The sequence below is a fragment of the Cherax quadricarinatus genome, chromosome 11 (genome assembly GCF_038502225.1).
Source record: "Cherax quadricarinatus isolate ZL_2023a chromosome 11, ASM3850222v1, whole genome shotgun sequence".
NCBI classification, from domain to species: Eukaryota; Metazoa; Arthropoda; class Malacostraca; order Decapoda; family Parastacidae; genus Cherax; species Cherax quadricarinatus.
The window spans coordinates 4,621,265-4,646,141 of NC_091302.1; the positions used below are offsets into that span (position 1 = coordinate 4,621,265).

Here is a 24,877-nt window from a genome sequence, read left to right on the forward strand (position 1 = left end):
TATAAATGAGGTCTTGAGGATATCTCTCCAAGAGAGAACCCACAATAATGGATTCAAATTAGACAAGTTTAGATTTAGAAAAGATATAGGAAAGTATTGGTTTGGAAATAGGGTAGTTGAAGAGTAGAACAGTCTGCCTAGTAAGGTTATTGAGGCTAAGACCTTGGGTAGTTTCAAATTTAGGTTGGAGAAATACATGAGGTACTACCGTCCTGCCAAGTGAGTGTAAAACGAAAGCCTGTAATTGTTTTACATGATGGTAGGATTGCTGGTGTCCATTTTTCTGTCTCATGAACATGCAAGGTTTCAGGTATGTCTTGCTACTTCTACTTACACTTAGGTCACACTACACATACATGTACAAGCATATATATACACACCCCTCTGGGTTTTCTTCTATTTTCTTACTAGTTTTTGTTCTTGTTTATTTCCTCTTACCTCCATGGGGAAGTGGAACAGAATTCTTCCTCCGTAAGCCATGCGTGTTGTAAGAGGCGACTAAAATGCCAGGAGCAAGGGGCTAGTAACCCCTTCTCCTGTATATATTACTAAATGTAAAAGGAGAAACTTTTGTTTTCCTTTTTGGGCCACCCCGCCTCGGTGGGATACGGCCGGTGTGTTGAAAGAAAGAAAGAAAGAAAGAAAGAAAGAAATACATGAGTGAACGGGGTTGGATTTGAGTGGGACTTGCGCATGAGTTAACAGAATTATCAAAGCTTATTCCTTGGGTAGAACTGAAAACTGAGTTGGGCAAATATTCTGTTAGTGGGGTGGATTGTGAAGGACCTGCCTAGTATGGGCTAAGAGGCCTGCTGCAGTGCTCCTGCTTTCTTATATTCTTATGATATTAGAGAAATTAGTGAAGTATTTCTTCGTGCCTGGAATTCCACTGGAACGGATTAATTCCATTTCAATTAATTTAAATGAGGAAAATTGACTCTGCAAACGAGTAAATCCAGATGCGAGCAAGGTCACGGAACGGATTAAACTCGTAAGTAGAGGTTCCAATGTAGTGAGTAAGTGGTTGAGCATTCATCAGCACAATATGAGTAGCTTTTGAGTAGCTGGTAGTTATTAGGTACGGTTTGTCTGGTTAATTTTGGGTGATGTGATTTTTTAGTAGGGCCTTAAACTGATTTGCAGACAGGGATCCTTTAGTGTGTTCTGGCAATGAATTCCAGGTCTTCAGGCCTTTTACATGCATAGGATTTTTGCATATGGAGAGATGGTTATCGAAGAGTGATTTGTGTCTCATATTATGGTTGTGTGTTCTGTTATAGCTATCAAGGAGGAGTTTGAGAAGAGGCTTTACATTTGAGTATAGTGTTCTGTGTATGTAGTAGGCACAATAATAAGTGTGGATGTTTTGTATATTAAGCAAATTAAGACTCTTGAAAAGAGGTGGAGTGTTGTCTAATGCAGGAGTTAGTAATCAATCACGCTGCAGATTTCTGTTGGGTTATTAAAGGCTTAAGGTGATTTGCTGTGGTTGAGCCCCATGCACAAATACCATAGATGAGGTAGGGGTAAATGAGAGTGGTACAAAGCTAGAAGTGCTGACTGGGGTATCTAGTATCGTATCCTTGAAAGAATGCCTGCTATTTTGGAGATTTTCTTGGAAATTTGCTGTATGTGTGTCTGAAATTTGAGACTTCAGTCAAGGTGGAGACCTAGAAATTTGCCCTCTGTGTGTCTACAAATAGGTGAACCATTTATCAATATGTTTAGCTGTACACTTGAAGCTCTGTTTCCAAAGAGCATGAAGTAGGTTTAGTCTATATTGAGAGTAAGTTTGTTGGCAATCATCCAAGTAGCTATTTTTAGCAGTTCAGCATTTACAGTGTCTGTTAGTATGGTTGAGTTTGGGTGAGAGAAGACATAAGTTGTGTCATCTGCAAATAAAATGGTTTTAAGGAGATTAGATGCATTTGGTAGGTCATTGATGTAAATGAGAAAGAGAAGTGGGCAAAGGACACTCCCCTGTGGGACTCCAACAAGAATAGGTTGTGTAGTGGAGCTGGCTCCATTTGTGTATACATACTGGGTTCTACTGTTAAGATAAGATTTTAGGTAATCGAGGGGGTGTCCTCTGACCCCATAATGTTCAAGTTTTTGATGCAAAAGGTCATGGTCAACTGTATCAAAAGCTTTTCGTAAGTCTATGAAAAGTCCCAGGGGAAATTCATTTTTCTCACGTGCAGAATATATTAGTTCAAGCATATGTATAATAGCATCATTAGTACTTTTTCTCGGTCTGAACCCAAATTGACAAGGGTTGAGTATGTTGTGGGATACAAAGTAGGAATAGACTTGTTTGTGAATTAATTTCTCGAAGATTTTAGATACTAGGGGCAGGCTTGATATAGGCCTATAGATGTTCAATTCAGTTGGATCACCTCCTTTGAGGATCGGGGTGACTCTGAGCTTGGGATTTTACTTGCTAGTTTTGTTCCTTTTTTTTTTTTTTTTTTTTTTTTCAACAAGTCGGCCGTCTCCCACCGGGGCAGGGTGACCCAAAAAAGAAAGAAAATCCCCAAAAAGAAAATACTTTCATCATCATTCAACACTTTCACCACACTCGCACATTATCACTGTTTTTGCAGAGGTGCCCAGAATACAACAGTCTAGAAGCATAAACCACGCTCACGCACGCTTGCTGGAAGTCCAAGCCCCTTACCCACAAAACCTCCTTTACCCCCTCTCTCCAACCCTTTCGAGGACGACCCCTACCCCGCCTTCCTTCCCCTATAGATTTATATGCTTTCCATGTCATTCTACTGTGATCCATTCTCTCTAAATGACCAAACCACCTCAACAACCCCTCTTCTGCCCTCTGACTAATACTTTTATTAACTCCACACCTTCTCCTAATTTCCACACTCCGAATTTTCTGCATAATATTTACACCACACATTGCCCTTAAACAGGACATCTCCGCTGCCTCCAACCGTCTCCTCGCTGCTGCATTTACCACCCAAGCTTCACACCCATATAAGAGTGTTGGTACTACTATACTTTCATACATTCCCTTCTTTGCCTCCATAGATAACGTTTTTTGACTCCACATATACCTCAACGCACCACTCACCTTTTTTCCCTCATCAATTCTATGATTAACCTCATCCTTCATAAATCCATCCGCCGACACGTCAACTCCCAAGTATCTGAAAACATTCACTTCTTCCATACTCCTCCTCCCCAATTTGATATCCAATTTTTCTTTATCTAAATCATTTGACACCCTCATCACCTTACTCTTTTCTATGTTCACTTTCAACTTTCTACCTTTACACACATTCCCAAACTCATCCACTAACCTTTGCAATTTTTCTTTAGAATCTCCCATAAGCACAGTATCATCAGCAAAAAGTAACTGTGTCAATTCCCATTTTGAATTTGATTCCCCATAATTTAATCCCACCCCTCTCCCAAACACCCTAGCATTTACTTCCTTTACAACCCCATCTATAAATATATTAAACAACCATGGTGACATTACACATCCCTGTCTAAGACCTACTTTTACCGGGAAGTAGTCTCCCTCTCTTCTACACACCCTAACCTGAGCCTCACTATCCTCATAAAAACTCTTTACAGCATTTAATAACTTACCACCTATTCCATATACTTGCAACATCTGCCACATTGCTCCTCTATCCACTCTATCATATGCCTTTTCTAAATCCATAAATGCAATAAAAACTTCCCTATCTTTATCTAAATACTGTTCACATATATGCTTCAATGTAAACACCTGATCTACACATCCCCTACCCACTCTAAAACCTCCTTGCTCATCCGCAATCCTACATTCTGTCTTACCTCTAATTCTTTCAATTATAACCCTACCGTACACTTTTCCTGGTATACTCAGTAAGCTTATTCCTCTATAATTTTTACAGTCTCTTTTGTCCCCTTTCCCTTTATATAAAGGGATAAAAGTTTTGTTCCTATGGTAGAGAAAAAGACATTAAGTTTGTTGGCAGTATCAGTTGGCTGAAGGAGAGGGTTTTCTGGTTTGGTTAAGTTAACCATTCTGTTTTGTGACAGCTTTTTAGATGGTAGAATTTCAGGTAAGGTTTTCCAGGTCTTTTTCATATCACCTTTTATGTCATGAAATCTATTTTCATAATACAGTTTTTTGAAAATCCTTATTAGATTGGTTAGTACTGATGAGTAACCTTTTTGTAAGATCCTTTGTTATTAGACCCATTCTGTACTGTTTTTCATACAGATGTTTTTTATCAATAGATTTGAGGATGCTGTTTGTAAGCCAGGGGCTGTTTAGTCTCTTTGCTGTGATCTGCTTAGTTTTTATTGGGCAATGCATGTTATAGAGGTTTTGGGTTTTTTGAAAAAAAATATTAACACATTCATCAATATCAAAGTTGTCTGCTAGCTCAATTTGCCAGTCAATGTCACTTAATGCTGAAATAAAGTTATTAACAGATGACTCGTCATGTAGTCGGAATGTGATCTTAGTTGTGTCCTGGGGCAATTTACACAAGTTGGTTATGAGAAAGATGGGATAGTGGTCAGTGGTGTTATCTGTGATTATGCCTGCTTTTAATGGGGATACAGTGTTTGTCCAGATATGGTCTAGTAATGGGGTGTTTGTTTTGGCGATTCTTGTAGGTTTTGTTATTGCTAGTAGAAGCAAGCAGCTGTTCATAGTGTTTGTGAATTCAGTCACTTATGGATCATGGTCATGGATGAGATTTATGTTGAAGTCCCCTGTAAGTATTAGGTGGTGTCTGTTCATTTATGCACTAGTTATTATGTTTCTTAGGATTTCACTAAAAGAGTAAATATTGGAGGAACTCTATAAATTGCTCCAACTGTAAGAGGTTTTGTAAGGTCTTTGAATTTAAATTTAGCAAATGTATATTCACCATGTTCATCCCTTGTGCAAATAGAATTTATAAACTCTAGTTCACCAGAGTAGTATATAGCCATTCCACCTCCTAATTCATCTGGCCTACAATTGTGTATGGCTGTGTAGCCAGGTATGGAATAGAAGTTTGTAATATCATGTTTTAGCCATGTTTCAGTGAGAGTTATGAGAGACATTTCGAGAACAGAGTAGTGCTTGGAGGTCATCAAAGTGCTTGCTTAGTGATCCGACATTATAATTGAATACAGCTGTGTTACTGTTGGCACTGAGTAGTGTCTTAGCCTGACTAGCAGTGTAATAAAGGCAACTGCTGTTAGGATCATGTGTGTCATTTAATAAAAGGTTAATGTCAGGATCGATGTTTGCTATCATATGACTAATGCAAGATTAACTATGTATAAATAGTATAAAGATACTACTACCTGTTAATATAATGTCTATGACAAGTAGTAAATCAAAACTGCACAACTGTCTGGAATCAATATTGCACTGGAGGTGATATGAGAGCTTATATAAGCAGTACAAAGTATAGGTAGCAAATGAACCATTCTACAGATTACATAGATACTAAACAAGTAACAATAATAGAAAAATATAAAGTGAAAAGATAGTAAAAATGGTCTTAGATAAAAATTTAAATAGTAAGATTTGACATAAAGCACAAAATTTAGGCAAGTAATAACACTAAAAAAAATTGTATGATTAGTAATAAAATATAATGAACTATTAAAACTAGGTATATCAATAACACTTAACAGTTTTTGTACTTATGCTAGACAGTAAACAAAAAGGGGGGTTTTTAAAACAGTAGTATTTAATGCTGGACTGTATTGCACTAAATATATAGACTGCACTAATGGAGGACTGCAAAAGATATTTACAAATACAGTGGACCCTCGCATAGCGCTATTAATCCGTTCCTGAGAGCTCAATGTTATGCGAAATTATCGTTATGCGAATGAATTTTCCCCATAAGAAATAATGGAAATCAAATTAATCCGTTCCTGACATCCAAAAGTATGAAAAAAAAAATTTTTTACCACATGAAATATTAATTTTAATACACACAAACTGAAGAAGACATGCACAGTTACATGACACTTGCCTTTATTGAAGATCTGGTGATGATTGATGGGATGGGAGGAGGGGAGTGTGTTGATGGTCTTAGTGTTTAGAAGGGGAATCCCCTTCCATTAAGACTTGAGGTGTCAAGTCCTTTTCCGGGGTTACTTCCCTTCTTCTTTTAATGCCACTAGGACCAGCTTCAGAGTCACTGGACTTCTGTCGCACAACATATCTGTCCATAGAGGTCCGTACCTCTCGTTCCTTTATGACTTTCCTGAAGTGGTTCACAACATTGCCAGTGTAATAGTCACCAGCACGGCTTGCAACAGCTGTCTGAGGGTGATTTTCATCCATAAAGGTTTGCACTTTAAGCCACATTGCACAAATTTCCTTAATCTTTGAAGTAGACAACTTCTTCAATTTCTCTCTCCCCTTCTCCGAAGCAGTTTCCTCAGGTGTGGCCTAAGGCTGATGAAGATGATCTAGCAGCTCATCAGTGGTTAGTTCTTCATTGTCCTCCTCCACCAACTCTTCCACATCATCCCCACTAACCTCCAACCCCAAGGACTTTCCCAATGCCACAATGGATTCCTCAACTAGCATAGGATTCCCAGGGTTAGCCTCAAACCCTTCAAAATCCTTTTGGTCTACACATTCTGGCCACAGTTTCTCCCAAGCAGAGTTCAAGGTCCTCTTAGTCACTCCCTCCCAAGCCTTACCTATAAGGTTCACACAATTGAGGATATTAAAGTGATCTCTCCAAAACTCTCTTAGAGTCAATTGAGTTTCTGAGGTCACTACAAAGCACCGTTCAAACAGAGCTTTTGTGTACAGATTTTTGAAGTTTGCAATAACCTGCTGGTCCATGGGCTACACGAGAGGAATGGTATTAGGAGGCAAAAACTTGACCTTAATGAAGCTCATGTCCCCACAAAGTCGCTCTGCCAAGTCTGTAAGATGACCAGGGGCATTGTCTAACACCAGGAGGCACTTAAAGTCTAATTTCTTTTCAGTTAGGTAATTTTTCACATTGGGGGCAAATGCTTGGTGTAACCAGTCATAGAAAAAGTCCCTAGTGACCCATGCCTTACTGTTTGCCCTCCACAGCACACACAAATTAGCCTTGAGGATATTCTTTTGCCTGAACGATCTGGGAGTTTCAGAGTGATACACTAATAAAGGCTTCACTTTGCAATCACCACTAGCATTGGCACACATAAGAAGAGTAAGCCTGTCTTTCATAGGCTTATGTCCTGGGAGTGCCTTTTCCTCCTGAGTAATGTAGGTCCTGCTTAGCATTTTCTTCCAAAACAGGCCTGTTTCATCACAATTAAACAATTGTTCAGGTTTCAGTCCTTCACTGTCTATGTACTCCTTGAATTCCTGCACATATTTTTCAGCTGCTTTGTGGTCCGAACTGGCAGCCTCACCATGCCTTATCACACTATGTATGCCACTACGCTTCTTAAATCTCTCAAACCAACTTTTGCTGGCCTTAAATTCACTCACATCATCACTAGTTGCAGGCATTTTTCTAATTAAATCCTGATGCAACTTCCTAGCCTTTTCACTTATGATCGCTTGAGAGATGCTATCTCCTGCTATCTGTTTTTCGTTTATCCACACCAATAAGAGTCTCTCAACATCTTCTATCACTTGCGATCTCTGTTTCGAAAACACAGTTGAACCTTTGGCAAGAACAGCTTCCTTGATTGCCGTTTTCTTGGACACAATAGTAGCGATGGTTGATTGGGGTTTACTATACAACCTGGCCAGCTCGGAGACACGTACTCCATTTTCATACTTACCAATGATCTCTTTCTTCATCTCTCTAGTAATTCTCACCCTTATTCCTGTAGGGTTGGCACTAGAAGCTTTCTTGGGGCCCATGGTCACTTATTTTGCAGATGAAATCACCAAAAACGCTGTAATAATATGAAATGTTCCGATTGTATGCTTGGATGTTACCACGAAGGCTGGCTGGTAAACAATGCCACCAGCGGAACATGTGAGGCTGGCTCAGGCCGCACATTAGACGCGTCTCGGACGAATAGCGTTGAGCGAGTTTTTTAGCGGTATGCGAGGCAAAATTTTAGCGATAAAATGTATCGGTATGGGGATTTAATGTTATGTGATGCCAACGGTATGCGAGGGCCCACTGTACATAAAAAAATAGAATACGCTGGACCTCATCTTCACTAACAATGATGATTTGATATTAAATGTCATCATATCAAAAGCAATTACTCAGTTCACAACATAATAGAAGTCCAGACATGTATGCGGGGAGCCCCAGACTGACAAAATGCGATCAGTCACAAGGGAGCCTTCACCAAATTCAACTTCAATAAGAAAAACATAAGGTGGGACCTAGTAAACCAAGTCCTAAATGATATAAACTGGGAATATAGCCTAAGCAATATGAATCCTAACATATGTCTAGAACAAATTAACTCTGTGGCACTTGAGGTATGCTCAAGGCATATTCCCTTAAGGAAAAGGAGAAGATGTAAACTAGAAAGAGAAAGGTGCTCCCTTTACAGGCGAAGGCAAAGAATAACAGAGCGGCTACAAGAGGCCAATATACAGTGGACCCCCGGTTAACGAACTTTTTTCACTCCAGAAGTATGTTCAGGTGCCATTACTGACCGAATTTTTTCCCATAAGAAATATTGTGAAGTAGATTAGTCCATTTCAGACCCCCGAACATACACGTACAAACGCACTTACATAAATACACTTACATAATTGGTCGCATTCGGAGGTGATCGTTAAGCGGGGGTCCACTGTATCTGCAATACGTAGGGAAATGCTGGTCAGAGAAATAAAAAACATCGAACTAAAGCTAAAGGAATCTTACAGGACTCAAGAAATGCAGGAAGAACTAAAACCCATAAATGAAATTGAAAGAAACCCAAAGTATTTTTTTCTTATTGCAAATCAAAGTTAAGAACAACATCCAGTATTGGGTCCCTACTTAAACGGGATGGGCCCTACACAGGTGACAGCAAAGAAATGAGTAAGCTACTCAAATCCCAATATGACTTGGTTTTTAGAGAGCCACTAACCAGACTGAGAGTTGAAGACCTAAATGAATTTTTTCTGAGAGAGAGACAGAATTTGGTAGACACACACCTATCTGATATTATCCTGATGCCAAATGACTTCGAAAAGGTGATAAATGACATGCCCATGCACTCTGCCCCAGGCTCAGACTCATGGAACTCCGTGTTCATCAAGAACTGCAAGAAGCCCCTATCAAGTGCTCTTACCATCCTATGGAGAGGGAGCATGGACACAGGGAATGTCCGACAGTTACTAAAAACAAAAGACATAGCCCCACTCCACAAAGGGGGAAGTAAAGCAATAGCAAAGAACTACAGACTGATAGTGCTAACGTCCCATATCATAAAAATCTTTGAAAGGGCTCTAAGAAGCAAGATCACCACCCATCTAGATACCCATCAGTTACACAACCCAGGGCAGCATGGATTTAGAGCAGGACGCTCCTGTCTGTTCCAACTACTGGACCACTATGACAAGGTCCTGGATGCTCTAGAAGACAAACAGAATGCAGATGTAATATACACAGACAAGTGTGACCATGTAGGTAGTAGGTTGGTAGACAGCAACGATCCAGGGGGGTACTACCATTCTGCCAAGTGAGTGTAAAACAAAAGCCTGTAATTGTTTTACATGATGGTAGGATTGCTGGTGTCTTTTGTCTGTCTCATAAATATGCAAGATTACAGGTAAGTCTTGCTACTTCTTCTTACACTTAGGTCACACTACACATACATATACAAGCATATATATACACACCCCTCTGGGTTTTCTTCTATTTTCTTTCTAGTTCTTGTTCTTGTTTATTTCCTCTTATCTCCATGGGGAAGTGGAACAGAATTCTCCCTCCGTAAGCCATGCGTGTTGTAAGAGGCAACTAAAATGCCGGGAGCAAGGAGCTAGTAATCCCTTCTCCTGTATATATTACTAAATGTAAAAGGAGAAGCTTTCGTTTTTCCTTTTGGGCCACCCCACCTCAGTGGGATACTGCCGGTGCGTTGAAAGAAGAAAGAAGTAAGTGTGACCATGGTGCAATAGCACACAAAATGTGTGATAAAGGAATAACAGGAAAAGTTGGTAGATGGATCTATAATTTCCTAATAAATAGAACACAAAGAGTAGTAGTCAACAGAATAAAGTCTGAGGCAGCTACGATGAAAAGCACTTTTCTGCAAGGCACAGTACTCGCTCCCATCTTGTTCCTCATCCTCATATCGGACATAGACAGGGATATAAGCCATAGAGCCATGTCTTCCTTTGCAGATGACACCCAGATTTGCATGACAATGTCCTCCATTGAAGACACTGCAAGACTCCAGGTGAACATCAACCATATCTTTAAATGGGCTGCAGAAAATAATATGAAGTTCAATGATGAGAAATTTAAATTATTCCAATATGGAAAACGTGAGGAAATTAAAACTTCATCGGAGTATAAAACAAATTCCACCCACACAATAGAGCAAAAAATTAAAGTCAAAGACCTGGGAGTGATCATGTCAGAGGATCTCACCTTCAAGGGCCATAACATTTTATCAATCCCATCTACTAGAAAAATGACAGGATGGATAATGAGAACCTTCAAAACCAGGGTTGCCAAGCCCATGATGACACTCTTCAGGTTGCTTGTTCTATCTAGGTTGGAATATTGCTGCACACTAACAGCACCTTTCAAGGCAGGTGAAATTGCTGACCTAGAAAATGTACAGGGAACTTTCATGGTACACAACTGCAATAAAGCACCTCAATTACTGGGAACACTTGAAGTTCCTAAACCTGTACTCCCTAGAATGCAGGCAGGAAAGATACATGATTATATACACTTGGAAATGGGAAGTACAATGCCTGTACTCTAAAGGAGGGGTTCAGGATATTAGCAGTTTGGAGGGATATGTTGTGTATCTTTATAGGTATATGCTTCTAAGCTGTTGTGTTCTGAGCACCTCTGCAAAAATAGTGATTATGTGTGAGTGAGGTGAAAGTGTTGAATGATGATGAAAGCATTTTCTTTTTGGGGATTTTCTTTCTTTTTTGGGTCACCCTGCCTCGGTGGGAGACGGCCAACTTGTTAAAAAAAAAAAATTACACTTGGAAAATCCTAGAGGGATTAGTATCAAACTCGCACATGAATATTGCTCCCTACAAAAGCAAAAGACTTGGCAGACGATGCAATGCCCCCCCAACAAAAAGCAGGGGTGCCACTAGCATGATAAGAGACAACACAATAAGTGTGAGGGGCCCCAAGACTGTTCAACTGCCTCTCAGCATGCACAAGAGGGATTACCAACAGACCCCTGGCTGTCGTCAAGCAGGCACTGGACAGGCACCTAAAGTCAGTACCTGATCAACCGAGCTGTGGTTCGTGTATTGGGCTGTGTGCGGCTAGCAGTAACAGCCTGGTTGATCAGGCCCTGGTCCACCATGATGCCTGGTCACAGACTGGGCTGTGGGGGGCATTGACCCCGGAAGCTCTCTCCAGGAATACTCCAAGTATATCTTTTTATGCAAAAAAGATGATGATCTAGAGGTGTTTTGCAATAATATAAAATATGAGACAGCGATTGGGCAGCTTAGAATCACTTCTGCCAAATTGACAATATGGAAATGAGAATTAGGTTTCACAGAAAATAATTGGATGAAAAAAATGTAGGGTTTCATAACACTACTTGTGGAAGTGGGTACAAACTGCATTTTTATTCTGACTCAGTTAGGCCAGCTTCGCTGAGGAATTTTATTTAGATCATGTGCAATACAAATGAAGTCTCTCTTTCCTGTTGATTCCTTCTTGACAGCAATTTTGCCATCCCTTGAAAAGCACTGGTAAATCCTGTGGTTATATCGTAGCACAATAAGTTGAGAATTAGCCCTTTTTTACTGATGGGAAACACTTCACAACTTCTCTTAGGCTTTGAAGAACTGTCACCATCACTACTTTTGCATCATAGTGTCATTATTAAGCAAAATTAAAGGTTATTTTCAGGCCAGGGTAAACCGTGGATAACTGAAACTGTGGAAACCGGTCCTACTGTATATACATTGGCAAAAATCCCAAACAAACTCGTCTGCCTGCGATACAGCTCGTCCTTCACCATGAAATATGTGCATACAGTAGAACTCCTGTATCCACAGGTACGGTCTACCATGGCTGAAAAATACCCCTTAATTTTGCTTAATAATGGAAAAGTGCAAAAGTAGTGATGCTAGCTGTGGAGTGCTTCTTATCAGTGAAAAAGTGCCAATTCTCTACTTATTGTGGGTAATTTATCAATCAAACTTTATCATAGGTATGAATGTAACTGAAAAATGACTTATATATAGGGTTCACTACTATCTGCGGTTTCGGTATCCATGGCAGGTCCTTGGAAATTATCACCCGTGAATACAGGGGTTATACTGTACTTGAGGTTCTAGTATTTTCTAATATTTACTCATAAAATTCTTAGTCTGATAACCTTTGTGCATTCATAATCATAAACTGGTAACACTCAGTGTTACCAATACTGTATATCGTGACCGAAATTTGTTCCTATTACTTTTTTTCAATGTAAATGACCAATGTCCATGCCAAGATATTTGCCCTCCATGCCAGGATATTTCCTCCTGTATGCCAGGATATATTTTCCCTGGGCAAGACAATTGTTTCAGGGAGGCTCTAGATAAAACAAGAAGGCACAATATACAATACCAAGACTGGAACAATACACAAATAACCTGCACATAGGAGAAAAAAACTTATGACAACATTTCGGTCTGTCTTGGATAATGGTCCATGCTGGACCGAAACATCATCATACACTTCTTTCTCCTATGTGTGGGTTATTTGAGTATTGCCATTGTTTAGTCTGGAATAAAAATATGCATGCATAGCTGCTGCTGTTATATTTATGGAGAAGCACTTAACCTACCAGGTCATGCAGCACTTGGGTACTGGGTAATAAGGTTTGATAATAGGAAGAAGGTAGCTATAATTCATTATATCAAGAGCCCTTCCTTGGCATTAAGCCCTGTCTTGAAGGTAACAATCCCTGCAATCATGCAACATATTTTATGACATTCAGGTGTACTGTGTATTCACATATTTTAAAGTAGATTACATTTAACTTACTGGGAGCACCTACAAGTACTGTACTGTACTGTATTAGAATGTACTCTCTAGAATGAAGAAGAGTGAAACATCTGGTACAATATACCTGGAAGACACTGGAGAGCCAGGTTCCAAATATACACACTTCTCTAACTTACTGGAGTCAGAGATGTGGTGAAGAGCAAGGCCCTGATGGCCACAAGAAGACCACAATGTGTCAACAGCTGTGATACAGGACTATTCGACCTGCTACCAGCACATATCAGAAATACTGCCAAAACCAATGTGGAAATCTTCAAGAGGAAACTGCATTACTACCTCTGCAAAGTGCCAGGTCAACCAGGTTGTGATGGCTACATGGGTTGCTAGGCTGCTAATAGCAACAGCCTAGTTGTACAAGCACACATGGAAGCTTGGCCGTAGGCCAGGCTGGTATACGTACTAGAAAAGCGCTCAAAATCCATCAAATATATTAATTTTCTGTATAAATAAAAAAGAAGAAAACTTACTTCATTTCATACTCTACATACCGTTGACTTTTCACCAATCCAGAAGAAAATCTTCCATTCTAAATTCTGCGAGTCATCCATAGAAGTTTTGAGAACGATATAACAATCTCCTTCATAAAATTTGCCAAATACAGATTCGTCAATTTGGTTGGGAAGAAAATTTTCTATTTCCCAAATGGTTATTCCTGGAATTTGACCAACATCTGGGTCAAAGAACTCGTGATAATTAAGAGGCGGACGCTCCAGTGCTTCATCCCAACGTTTCTGCCTGTAAATGAGAGCAAACACAAATTTATGTGAAAATATAAAATGTCTGCACACCAGTGGTAAAGCTGATATTGAAAGTGATGAAGATTTTGTTGGAATTATTATTAACCCAGAGAATTAGTAATCCAGGATAACTCAGTAAATTCAGGTTGTCATCAAAGACTGTTTGTCTTATTTCCATTTGGGTCCTTTAATTCTCTTCCCCAGGATGCAACCCACACCAATCAGCCAACATCCAGATACCTACTTACTGGTAGGTGAACAGGGGGCAGCAGCCATTAGGAAATACTATGTCCAACTTTCCTACTCATGTCAGGGACTGAACCCCAGTCTTTCAATGTGAGAATTAAGGTGGCTACCAATTGAGCCACAAGACACAAAGATTCAAATTCAAATTCAAATTCAAAGTTTATTCTCTATAAGGATTACAACCCTGAGTTTACAGAATTTGGTTATTGTGTGGTTTACATGTAGTAAAATAATAATTACAGAGTGTACCACTAGAACACCTAGCATGGCTAGGCATTTCGGGCAGACTTAAATTAAATCTTAAGTTTAAAATATTACAAAATTATGAGGTAAGTTGGTATTATGGCTAAGTGACTAAATACTAGTTTGTGAGTTTAGCAATGTGAATGCTTTTGTTTTGGCACTATACATAGTTTCAGTATTGGAGTATCACAGGCCAACTTATGACTAGTTAAGATTCATTATTTTGAGATTGAGATTGATATTTCTGTTTATGGTCAAATGGGTGAGTGAGTGTAAGTGTTAACCACCAGGTGGTATTCGTGTAATTAGTTGACAGGGTGTATCAGGGAGATAAGATGTTTTCTGATGGTAGTTTTGAAGGTGATGAATGTGTCTGCAGTTTTAGAATTTTCAGGTAGGGTGTTCCAGATTTTAGGGCCTTTGACATACATTGAATTTTTGTAAAGGTTTAGTCAGACACGGGGAATGTCATAGAGATGTTTGTGTCTGGTGTTGTGCCTGTGGGCTATGTCACAACTATCAAGAAAGCGTTTTAGGTCAAGGTTAATATTGGAATTTAAGGTCCTGTAGATGTAGATTGCACAGTAGTAAGTGTGGATGTACTGAACAGGGAGTAAGTTTAGATCTATGAAGAGTGGGGGGGTGTGTTGCCAGGGATGGGATTTAGTGATTATTCTTACTGCAGCTTTTTGTTGGGTTATTATTGGCTTTAGGTGTGTTGCTGCAGTTGAACCCCAAGCACAGATAGCATAGGTGAGGTATGGATATATAAGTGAATGGCATAGTGCGAGAAGGGCAGTTTGCGGCACGTAGTATCGTATCTTGGAGAGGATCCCAACCGTTTTGGATACTTTTTTGGTTATGTGTTGGATATGGGTGCTGAAGTTCAGGTTGTTGTCGAGGTATAGGCCTAGGAATTTGCCCTCATTATGCCTGGCAATTAGAGTGTTGTCAATCTTAATGTACATAAGTCTCTTTCTTTGGTGGGGAAACAGCCTTTGTGTTAGAAAATCCAAATGCTATGGAATATTTTGAGGAATTGTTAAATGTTGATGAAGATAGGGAAGCTGTGATTTCGTGTATAGGGCAAGGAGGAATAACATCTTGTAGGAGTGAGGAAGAGATAGTTGTGAGTGAGGCAGTAGGTAAAATGAAAGGGGGTAAGGCAGCTGGGATTGATGGGATAAAGATAGAAATGTTAAAAGCAGGTGGGGATATAGTTTTGGAGTGGTTGGTGCAGTTATTTAATAAATGTATGGAAGAGGGTAAGGTACCTAGGGATTGGCAGAGAGCATGCATAGTTCCTTTGTATAAAGGCAAAGGGAACAAAAGAGAGTGCAAAAATTATAGGGGGAGAAGTCTGTTGAGTATACCTGGTAAAGTGTATGGTAGAGTTATTATTGAAAGAATTATGAGTAAGACAGAGAATAGGATAGCAGATGAACAAGGAGGCTTTAGGAAAGGTAGGGGTGTGTGGACCAGGTGTTTACAGTGAAACATATAAGTGAACAGTATTTAGATAAGGCTAAAGAGGTTTTTGTGGCATTTATGGATTTGGAAAAGGCGTATGACAGGGTGGATAGGGGTGCAATGTGGCAGATGTTGCAGGTGTATGGTGTAGGAGGTAGGTTACTGAAAGCAGTGAAGAGTTTTTACGAGGATAGTGAGGCTCAAGTTAGAGTATGTAGGAAAGAGGGAGATTATTTCCCAGTAAAAGTAGGCCTTAGACAAGGATGTGTGTTGTCACTGTGGTTGTTTAATATATTTATAGATGGGGTTGTAAGAGAAGTAAATGCGAGGGTCTTGGCAAGAGGTGTGGAGTTAAAAGATAAAGAATCACACATAAAGTGGGAGTTGTCACAGTTGCTCTTTGCTGATGACACTGTGCTCTTGGGAGATTCTGAAGAGAAGTTGCAGAGGTTGGTGGATGAATTTGATAGGGTATGCAAAAGAAGAAAATTAAAAGTGAATACAGGAAAGAGTAAGGTTATGAGGATAACAAAAAGATTAGGTGATGAAAGATTGGATATCAGATTGAAGGGAGAGAGTATCGAGGAGGTGATTGTATTCAGATATTTGGGAGTGGACGTGTCAGCAGATGGGTCTATGAAAGATGAGGTGAATCATAGAATTGATGAGGGGAAAAGGGTGAGCGGTGCACTTAGGAGTCTGTGGAGACAAAGAACTTTGTCCTTGGAGGCAAAGAGGGGAATGTATGAGAGTATAGTTTTACCAACGCTCTTGTATGGGTGTGAAGCATGGGTGATGAATGTTGCATCGAGGAGAAGGCTGGAGGCAGTGGAGATGTCATGTCTGAGGCCAATGTGTTGTGTGAATATAATGCGGAGAATTCGTAGTTTGGAAGTTAGGAGGAGGTGCGGGATTACCAAAACTGTTGTTCAGAAAGCTGAGGAAGGGTTGTTGAGGTGGTTCGGACATGTAGAGAGAATGGAGCGAAACAGAATGACTTCAAGAGTGTATCAGTCTGTAGTGGAAGGAAGGCGGGGTAGGGGTCGGCCTAGGAAAGGTTGGAGGGAGGGGGTAAAGGAGGTTTTGTGTGCGAGGGGCTTGAACTTCCAGCAGGCATGTGTGAGCGTGTTTGATAGGAGTGAATGGAGACAAATGGTTTTTAATACTTGACGTGCTGTTGGAGTGTGAGCAAAGTAACATTTATGAAGGGATTCAGGGAAACCGGCAGGCCGGACTTGAGTCCTGGAGATGGGAAGTACAGTGCCTGCACTCTGAAGGAGGGGTGTTAATGTTGCAGTTTAAAAACTGTAGTGTAAAGCACCCTTCTGGCAAGACAGTGATGGAGTGAATGATGGTGTAAGTTTTTCTTTTTCGGGCCACCCTGCCTTGGTGGGAATCAGCCAGTGTGTTAATAAAAAAAAATAATGCTCATATTTAAGTACAGTATTTATCTGTTGATGAAGAGAGTGAGGCAGTAATTCACGCACTGGCCAGGGAGGTATAACATCTTTTAGGAGTGAAGAAGAGTTGGATGTCAGTGTGGGGAAGGTGCGTGAGGCATTATGTAGAATGAAAGGGGGTAAAGCTGCTGGAACTGATGGGATCATGACAGAAATGTTAAAAGCAGGGGGGATATAGTGTTGGAGTAGTTGGTATTTTGTTTAATAAGTGTATGAAAGAAGGGAAGGTACCTAGGGACTGGCAGAGAGCATGTATAGTTTCTCTATATAAAAGGAAAGGAGATAAAAGAGATTGTAAAAATTAAAGGGGAATAAGTTTACTGAGTATACCAGGTAAAGTGTATGGCAGGGTTACTATTGAAAGAATTAGAGATACGACAGAGAACAGGATTGCAGATGAACAAGGAGGCTTTAGATTGGATAGGGGATGTGTAGATCAAGTGTTTACAATAAAGCATATATGTGAACAGTAGGGAAATCTTTATTGCATTTATGGATTTAGAAAAGGCAAATGATAGGGTGGATAGGGGAGCAATGTGGCAGATGAGAGTGTATAGAATAGGTATGTAGTAAGTTACTAAATGCTGTAAAGAGTTTTTATGAGGATAGTGTTTATTTATACACACTCATCTGAGTTTTCTTTGATTTTATCTTAATAGTTCTTGGTCTTATTACTTTTCCTTTTATATCCATGGGGAAGTGGAATAAGAATCTTTCCTCCGTAAGCCATGCGTGTTGTAAAAGTCAACTAAAATGCTGGGAACAATGGGCTAGTAACCCCTTTTCCTGTAAAAATTACTAAAAGGAATAAGAAGAAGAAAATTGTCAAAGTGGGAAGTCTGAATGTGCATGGATGTTGTGCAAATGATAAGAAAGAGATGATTGTGGATGTTATGAATGAGAAGAAGCTGGATGTCCTGGCTTTCAGTGAAACAAAGCTGAAGGGGGTGGGAGAGTTTCAGTGGAGAGGAATAAATGGGATTAGGTCAGGGGTTTCAAATAGAGTTAGAGCTAAAGAAGGAGTAGCAAATATGTTGAAGGATAAGTTATGGCAGGAAAAGAAGGACTACAAATGTATTAATTTAAGGATTATGTGGAGTAAAATAAAGGTTGGATGTGAAAAGTGGGTTATAGTAAGCGTATATGCACCCGGAGAAGAGAGAAGTGTAGAGGAGAGAGAGAGATTTTGGGAAATGTTGAGTGAATGCGTGGGGAGCTTTGAACCAAGTGTGAGAGTAATGGTGGTTGGGGATTTCAATGCTAAAGTGGGCAAAAATGTTGTAGAGGGAGTAGTAGGTAATTTTGGGGTGCCAGGGGGTAAATGAAAATGGGGAGCCTTTAATTGAGCTATGTGTAGAAAGAGGTTTGGTAATAAGTAATACATATTTTATGAAGACGAGGATAAATAAGTATACAAGGTATGATATAGCACATAATGAAAGTAGTTTGTTAGATTATGTATTGGTGGATAAAAGGTTGATGGGTAGGCTCCAGGATGTACACGTTTATAGAGGGGCAACTGATACATCGGATCATTATTTAGTTGTAGCTACAGTCAGAGTAAGAGGTAGGTGGGAAAAGAGGAAAATGGCAACAACAAGTAAGAGGGAGGTGAAAGTGTATAAACTAAGGGAGGAGGAAGTTCGGGTGAGATATAAGCAACTATTGGCAGAAAGGTGGGCTGGTGTAAGTATGAGTGATGGGGGGGGTTGAAGAGGGTTGGAATAGTTTTAAAAATACATTATTAGAATGTGAGGCAGAAGTTTGTGGTTATAGGAGAGTGGGTGCAGGAGGAAAGAGGAGTGATTGGTGGAATGATGAAGTAAAGGGTGTGATAAAAGAGAAAAAGTTAGCTTATGAGAGGTTTTTACAAAGCAGAAGTGTTATAAGAAGAGTAGAGTATACAGAGAGTAAAAGAAAGGTGGAGAGAGTGGTGAGAGAGTGCAAAAGGAGAGCAGATGATAGAGTGGGCAAGGCACTGTCAAGGAATTTTAATGAAAATAAGAAAAAAATTTGGAGTGAGTTAAACAAGTTAAGAAAGCCTAGAGAACGAGTGGATTTATCAGTTAAAAACAGAGTAGGGGAGTTAGTAGATGGGGAGGTGGAGGTTTTGGGTAGATGGAGAGAATATTTTGAGGAACTTTTAAATCTCGACGAAGAAAGGGAAGCGGTAATTTCATGCACTGGCCAGGGAGTTATACAATCTTTTAGGAGTGAAGAACTGGATGTGAGTATGGGGGAGGTGCGTGAGGCATTACGTAGAATGAAAGGGGGTAAAACAGCTGGAACTGATGGGATCATGACAGAAATGTTAAAAGCAAAGGGGGGGATATAGTGTTGGAGTGGTTGGTATTTTTGTTTAATAAATGTATGAAAGAGGGGAAGGTACCTAGGGATGGGCAGAAAGCATGTATAGTCCCTTTATATAAAGGGAAGAGGGACAAAAGAGATTGTAAAAATTATAGAGGAATAAGTTTACCGAGTATACCAGGAAAAGTGTATGGTAGGATTATAATTGAAAGAATTAGAGATAAGACAGAATGTAGGATTGCAGATGAGCAAGGAGGTTTAAGAGTGGGTAGGGGATGTGTAGATCAAGTGTTTACATTGAGGCATATATATGAACAGTATTTAGATAAAGGTAGGGAAGTTTTTATTGCATTTATGGATTTAGAAAAGGCATATGTTAGAGTGGATAGGGGAGCAATGTGGCAGATATTGCAAGTATATAGAATAGGTGGTAAGTTACTAAATGCTGTAAAGAGTTTTTATGAGGATAGTGAAGTTCAGGTTAGGGTGTATAGAAGAGAGGGAGACTACTTCCCAGTAAAAGTATGTCTTAGACAGGGATTTGTAATGTTGCCATGGTTGTTTAATATATTTATAGATGGGGTTGTAAAAGAAGCAAATGCTAGGGTGTTCGGGAGAGGGGTGGGATTAAATTATGGGGAATCAAATACAAAATGGGAATTGAAACAGTTGCTTTTTGCTGGGAGATTCTAAAGAAAAATTGCAAAGGTTAGTGGATGAGTTTGGGAGTGTGTGTAAAGGTAGAAAGTTGAAAGTGAACATAGAAAAGAGTAAGGTGATGAGGGTATCAAATGATTTAGATAAAGAAAAATTGGATATCAAATTGAGGAGGAGGAGTATGGAAGAAGTGAATGTTTTCAGATACTTGGGAGTTGACGTGTCAGTGGATGGACTTATGAAGGATGAGGTTAATCATAGAACTGATGAGGGAAAAACGGTGAGTGGTGGGTTGAGGTATATGTGGAGACAAAAAACATTATCTATGGAGGCAAAGAGGGGAATGTATGAAAGTATAGTAGTACCAACACTCTTATATGGGTGTGAAGCTTGGGTTGTGAATGCAGCAGCGAGGAGGTGGCTGGAGGCAGTGGAGATGTCCTGTCTAAGGGCAATATGTGGTGTAAAAATTATGCAGAAAATTCGAAGTGTGGAAATTAGGAGGTGTGGAGTTAATAAAAGTATTAGTCAGAGGGCTGAAGAGGGGTTGTTGAGGTGGTTTGGTCATTTAGAGATAATGGATCAAAGTAGAATGACATGGAGAGCGTATAAATCTGTAGGGAAAGGAAGGCGGGGTAGGGGTTGTCCTCGAAAAGGTTGGAGGGAGGGGGTAAAGGAGGTTTTGTGGGCGAGGGGCTTGGATTTCCAGCAAGCGTGCGTGAGTGTGTTAGATAGGAGTGAATGGAGACGAATGGTATTTGGGACCTGACAATCTGTTGGAGTGTGAGCAGGGTAATATTTAGTGAAGGGATTCAGGAAAACCAGTTATTTTTATATAGCCGGACTTGAGTCCTGGAAATGGGAAGTACAATGCCAGCACTCTAAAGGAGGGGTTTGGGATATTAGCTGTTTGGAGGGATATGTTGTGTATCTTTATAGGTATATGCTTCTAAACTGTTGTGTTCTGAGCACCTCTGCAAAAGCAGTGATTATGTGTGAGTGAGGTGAAAGTGTTGAATGATGATGGAAGTATTTTCTTTTTGGGGATTTTCTTTCTTTTTTTTGGTCACCCTGCCTCGGTGGGAGACGGCTGACTTGTTAATAATAATAAAAAAATAAAAGTGAGGCTCAGGTAAGGGGTGAAGGAGAGAGGGAGATTACTTCCCAGTTAAAGTAGGCTTTAGACAGGGATGTGTACTGTCACCATGGTTGTTTAACACATTTATAGATAGGGTTGTAAAAGAAGTAAATGCTAGGGTGTTGGGGAGTGGAGGCTGGAGGCAGTGGAGATGTCATGTCTACGGGCAATTTGTGGTGTAAATATTATGCAGAGAATTCATGGTGTGGAAATTAGGAAGAGGTGTGGAGTTATTAAAAGTATTAGTTAGAGGGATGAAGAGGGGTTGTTGAGGTGGTTTGGTCATTTAGAAAGAATGGAACAAAGTAGATTGACTTGGAGAGCGTATAAATCTGTAGTGGAAGTAAGGCGGGGTAGGGGTCGTCCTAGGAAATGTTGGAGGGAGGGGGTAAAGGAAGTTTTGTGGGAGAGGGGCTTCAACTTCCAGCAAGCGTGCATGAGCTTGTTAGGTAGGAGTGAATGGAGACGAATGGTTTTTGGAACCTGACGAGCTGTTGGAGTGTGAGCAGGGTAATATTCTGTGAAGCAATTCAGGGTAACAGGTTAGCCAGACTTAATTCCTGGAGGTGTGACGTACAATAGCTGCACTTTAAAAGAAAAGTTTGGGATATTGGCTATTTGAAGTGACATCTAAACTGTCGTATCTGAGCTCCTCTGCAAAGAGAGTGATTATGTATGAATGATGGTGAAAGCACTTCTTTCTTTTTTGGGTCACCCTACCTCGATGGGAGATGGCCATTGTGTTAAAAAAAAAACTAATTGTAGCACCTATACACAAACAGCCTGCACATTGGAGAATGAAACTTATGAAGATGTGTTGGCCCATTAACCCTTTGACTGTTTTGGTCGCATATATACATCTTACGAGCCACCGTTTTTGATGGATATATACTCATAAATTCTATTGGCTTCAAATCAAGCAGGAGAAAGCTGGTAGGCTCACATGTGAGAGAATGGGTCTGTGTGGTCAGTGTGCCCCATATAAAAAAAAATCCTGCAACATGCAGTGCATGAGAAAAAAAAAATACTTTGACCATTTTTTTAATTAAAATGCCGACTTTGTGGTCTATTTTCGTATAGTATTTATGGCTGTATTCTCGTTTTCTTGGTCTCATTTGACAGAATGGAAAACATAATATAGAAACAGAGGTGATTTTGATTGGTTTTACTACGAAAAGAACCTTGAAATGGAGCTCAAAGTAGGGGAAATGCTTGATTTTTGCCGATGTTCAAAAGTAAACAAATGATGTCATTTTCCAATAAATGTCCAAGTAGCCATTCTAATATGCAGTCATGAATGGGTTGACATTATTTATACAATTATTACAATATTCTAGTAGTCTGCATAACAGTAAATCTTCTACTTTTTGTTTGAGTAAATATTCAAAATAGAAAGCAAGAGTAATATCAGAGGGGCCTGGAGACATGACTGATGAACAAAGAAAATATTATTTTAGAGCCAGGAATGTCTGCATTGTTCATTCTGGACCCTATTTTGAAATTGTCATATTTTATATTTTTTGTGAAATTGGCCAAATTGCAAATTTCTGACCACGTTATTGGGTAGTTGAAATCAGTAAATGGGCAGTTTCTTGTACTCAATCGATAGAAAAAATGGAGTTCTAAAGAAATAGCTATGAGTTTGGTCGACTGGCACAATGGAATTAGCCAAAAATAGGGCTCAAAGTGGGCGAAATCACCGATTTGTAAATATCGCCAAGGTCGCTAACTTCGCGAGAGTGTAATTCCATCAGTTTTCCATCAAATTTCGTTCATTTGGTGTCATTACAATCAGGAAAAGATTCTCTATCATTTCATAAGATTTTTTTTTTTTTTTTTTTTTGGGAAATTTTGCGATACCAGGAGACACCTCAGGATTTGGGGTTGCGACGGTCAAGGGGTTAACTAGTCATGGCCCTTCTATCATCATAACTGGTGTTTTCAATCTCTCATCATAACTGGTGTTTTCAATCTATTATCATAACTGGTGTTTTCAATCTCTCATCATAACTGGTGTTTTCAATCTCTCATCATAACTGGTGTTTTCAATCTCTCATCATAACTGGTGTTTTCAATCTCTCATCATAACTGGTGTTTTCAATCTATCATCATAACTGGTGTTTTCAATCTATTGTCATAACTGGTGTTTTCAATCTATCATCATAACTGGTGTTTTCAGTCAATCATCATAACTGGTGTTTTCAATCTTTCATTGTGACTCACAGTTTATTAAGCTATATTATTTTGTAGTTCTTGTTTGAACCTTTTTTATCTAGATATCTACATTTTTTTTTTTAGGTGAAGACACAACACAGCAACTGCACATTTAAAGTTTGACCTCATAAATATACGTAATGCTCTATTATATTATTAACCTAAATGAAGACTAAAAATCTTTTCTTTCTTTCAACACACCGGCCGTATCCCACCGAGGCGGGGTGGCCCAAAAGGAAAAACGAAAGTTTCTCCTTTTACATTTAGTAATATATACGGGAGAAGGGGTCACTAGCCCCTTGCTCCCGGCATTTTAGTCGCCTCTTACGACACGCTTGGCTTACGGAGGAAGAATTCTGTTCCACTTCCCCATGGAGATAAGAGGAAATAAACAAGAACAAGAACTAGAAAGAAAATAGAAGAAAACCCAGAGGGGGTATGTAAGTATATATATGCTTGTACATGTATGTGTAGTGTGACCTAAGTGTAAGTAGAAGTAGCAAAACGCACCTGAAATCTTGCATGTTTATGAGACAGAAAAAAGGACACCAACAATCCTACCATCATGTAAAACAATTACAGGCTTCCGTTTTACACTCACTTGGCAGGACGGTATTACCTCCCTGGGCGGTTGCTGTCTACCAACCTACTACCTAGGAAGACTAAAAATACCTTAAAGTATTTTACCAGTGTATTCACAGTCTCTAATTAATTACATGTCTAATAAAATATTTTCAACACATTGGCCGCCGTTTTCCACCAGGGCAGGGTGACCCGAAAAAGAAGAAACACTTTCATCATCACTCACTCCACCGCTGTTTTGCTAGAGGCATGCCAATACTACAGTTCAAAAACCTAAACTTTCTTTCAACACACCGGCCGTATCTCACCAAGGAGAGGTGGCCCAAAAGGAAAAACATAAGTTTCTCCTTTTACATTTAGTAATATATACAGGAGAAGGGGTTACTAGCCCCTTGCTCCTGGCATTTTAGTCGCCTCTTACAACACGCATGGTTTACGGAGGAAGAATTCTGTTCCACTTCCCCATGGAGATAAGAGGAAATAAACAAGAACAAGAACTAGAAAGAAAATAGAAGAAAACCCAGAGAGGTGTGTATATATATGCTTGTACATGTATGTGTAGTGTGACCTAAGTGTAAGTAGAAGTAGCAAGACGTACCTGAAATCTTGCATGTGTATGAGACAGAAAAAAAAGACATCAGCAATCCTACCATCGTGTAAAACAATTACAGG

General features: G+C 39.7%; 1 protein-coding gene across 1 annotated transcript in view; it reads right to left on the reverse strand.

Moving 5' to 3' along the window:
• fliI (FLII actin remodeling protein) overlaps positions 1-24,877 on the reverse strand; it is a 140,045-nt gene that overhangs the window by 55,586 nt on the left and 59,582 nt on the right. Inside the window, exon 9 of the mRNA XM_070083904.1 lies at positions 13,637-13,883. Within this exon, the coding sequence (XP_069940005.1) occupies positions 13,637-13,883 (247 nt within the window). The remainder of the gene's footprint in view (positions 1-13,636; positions 13,884-24,877) is intronic.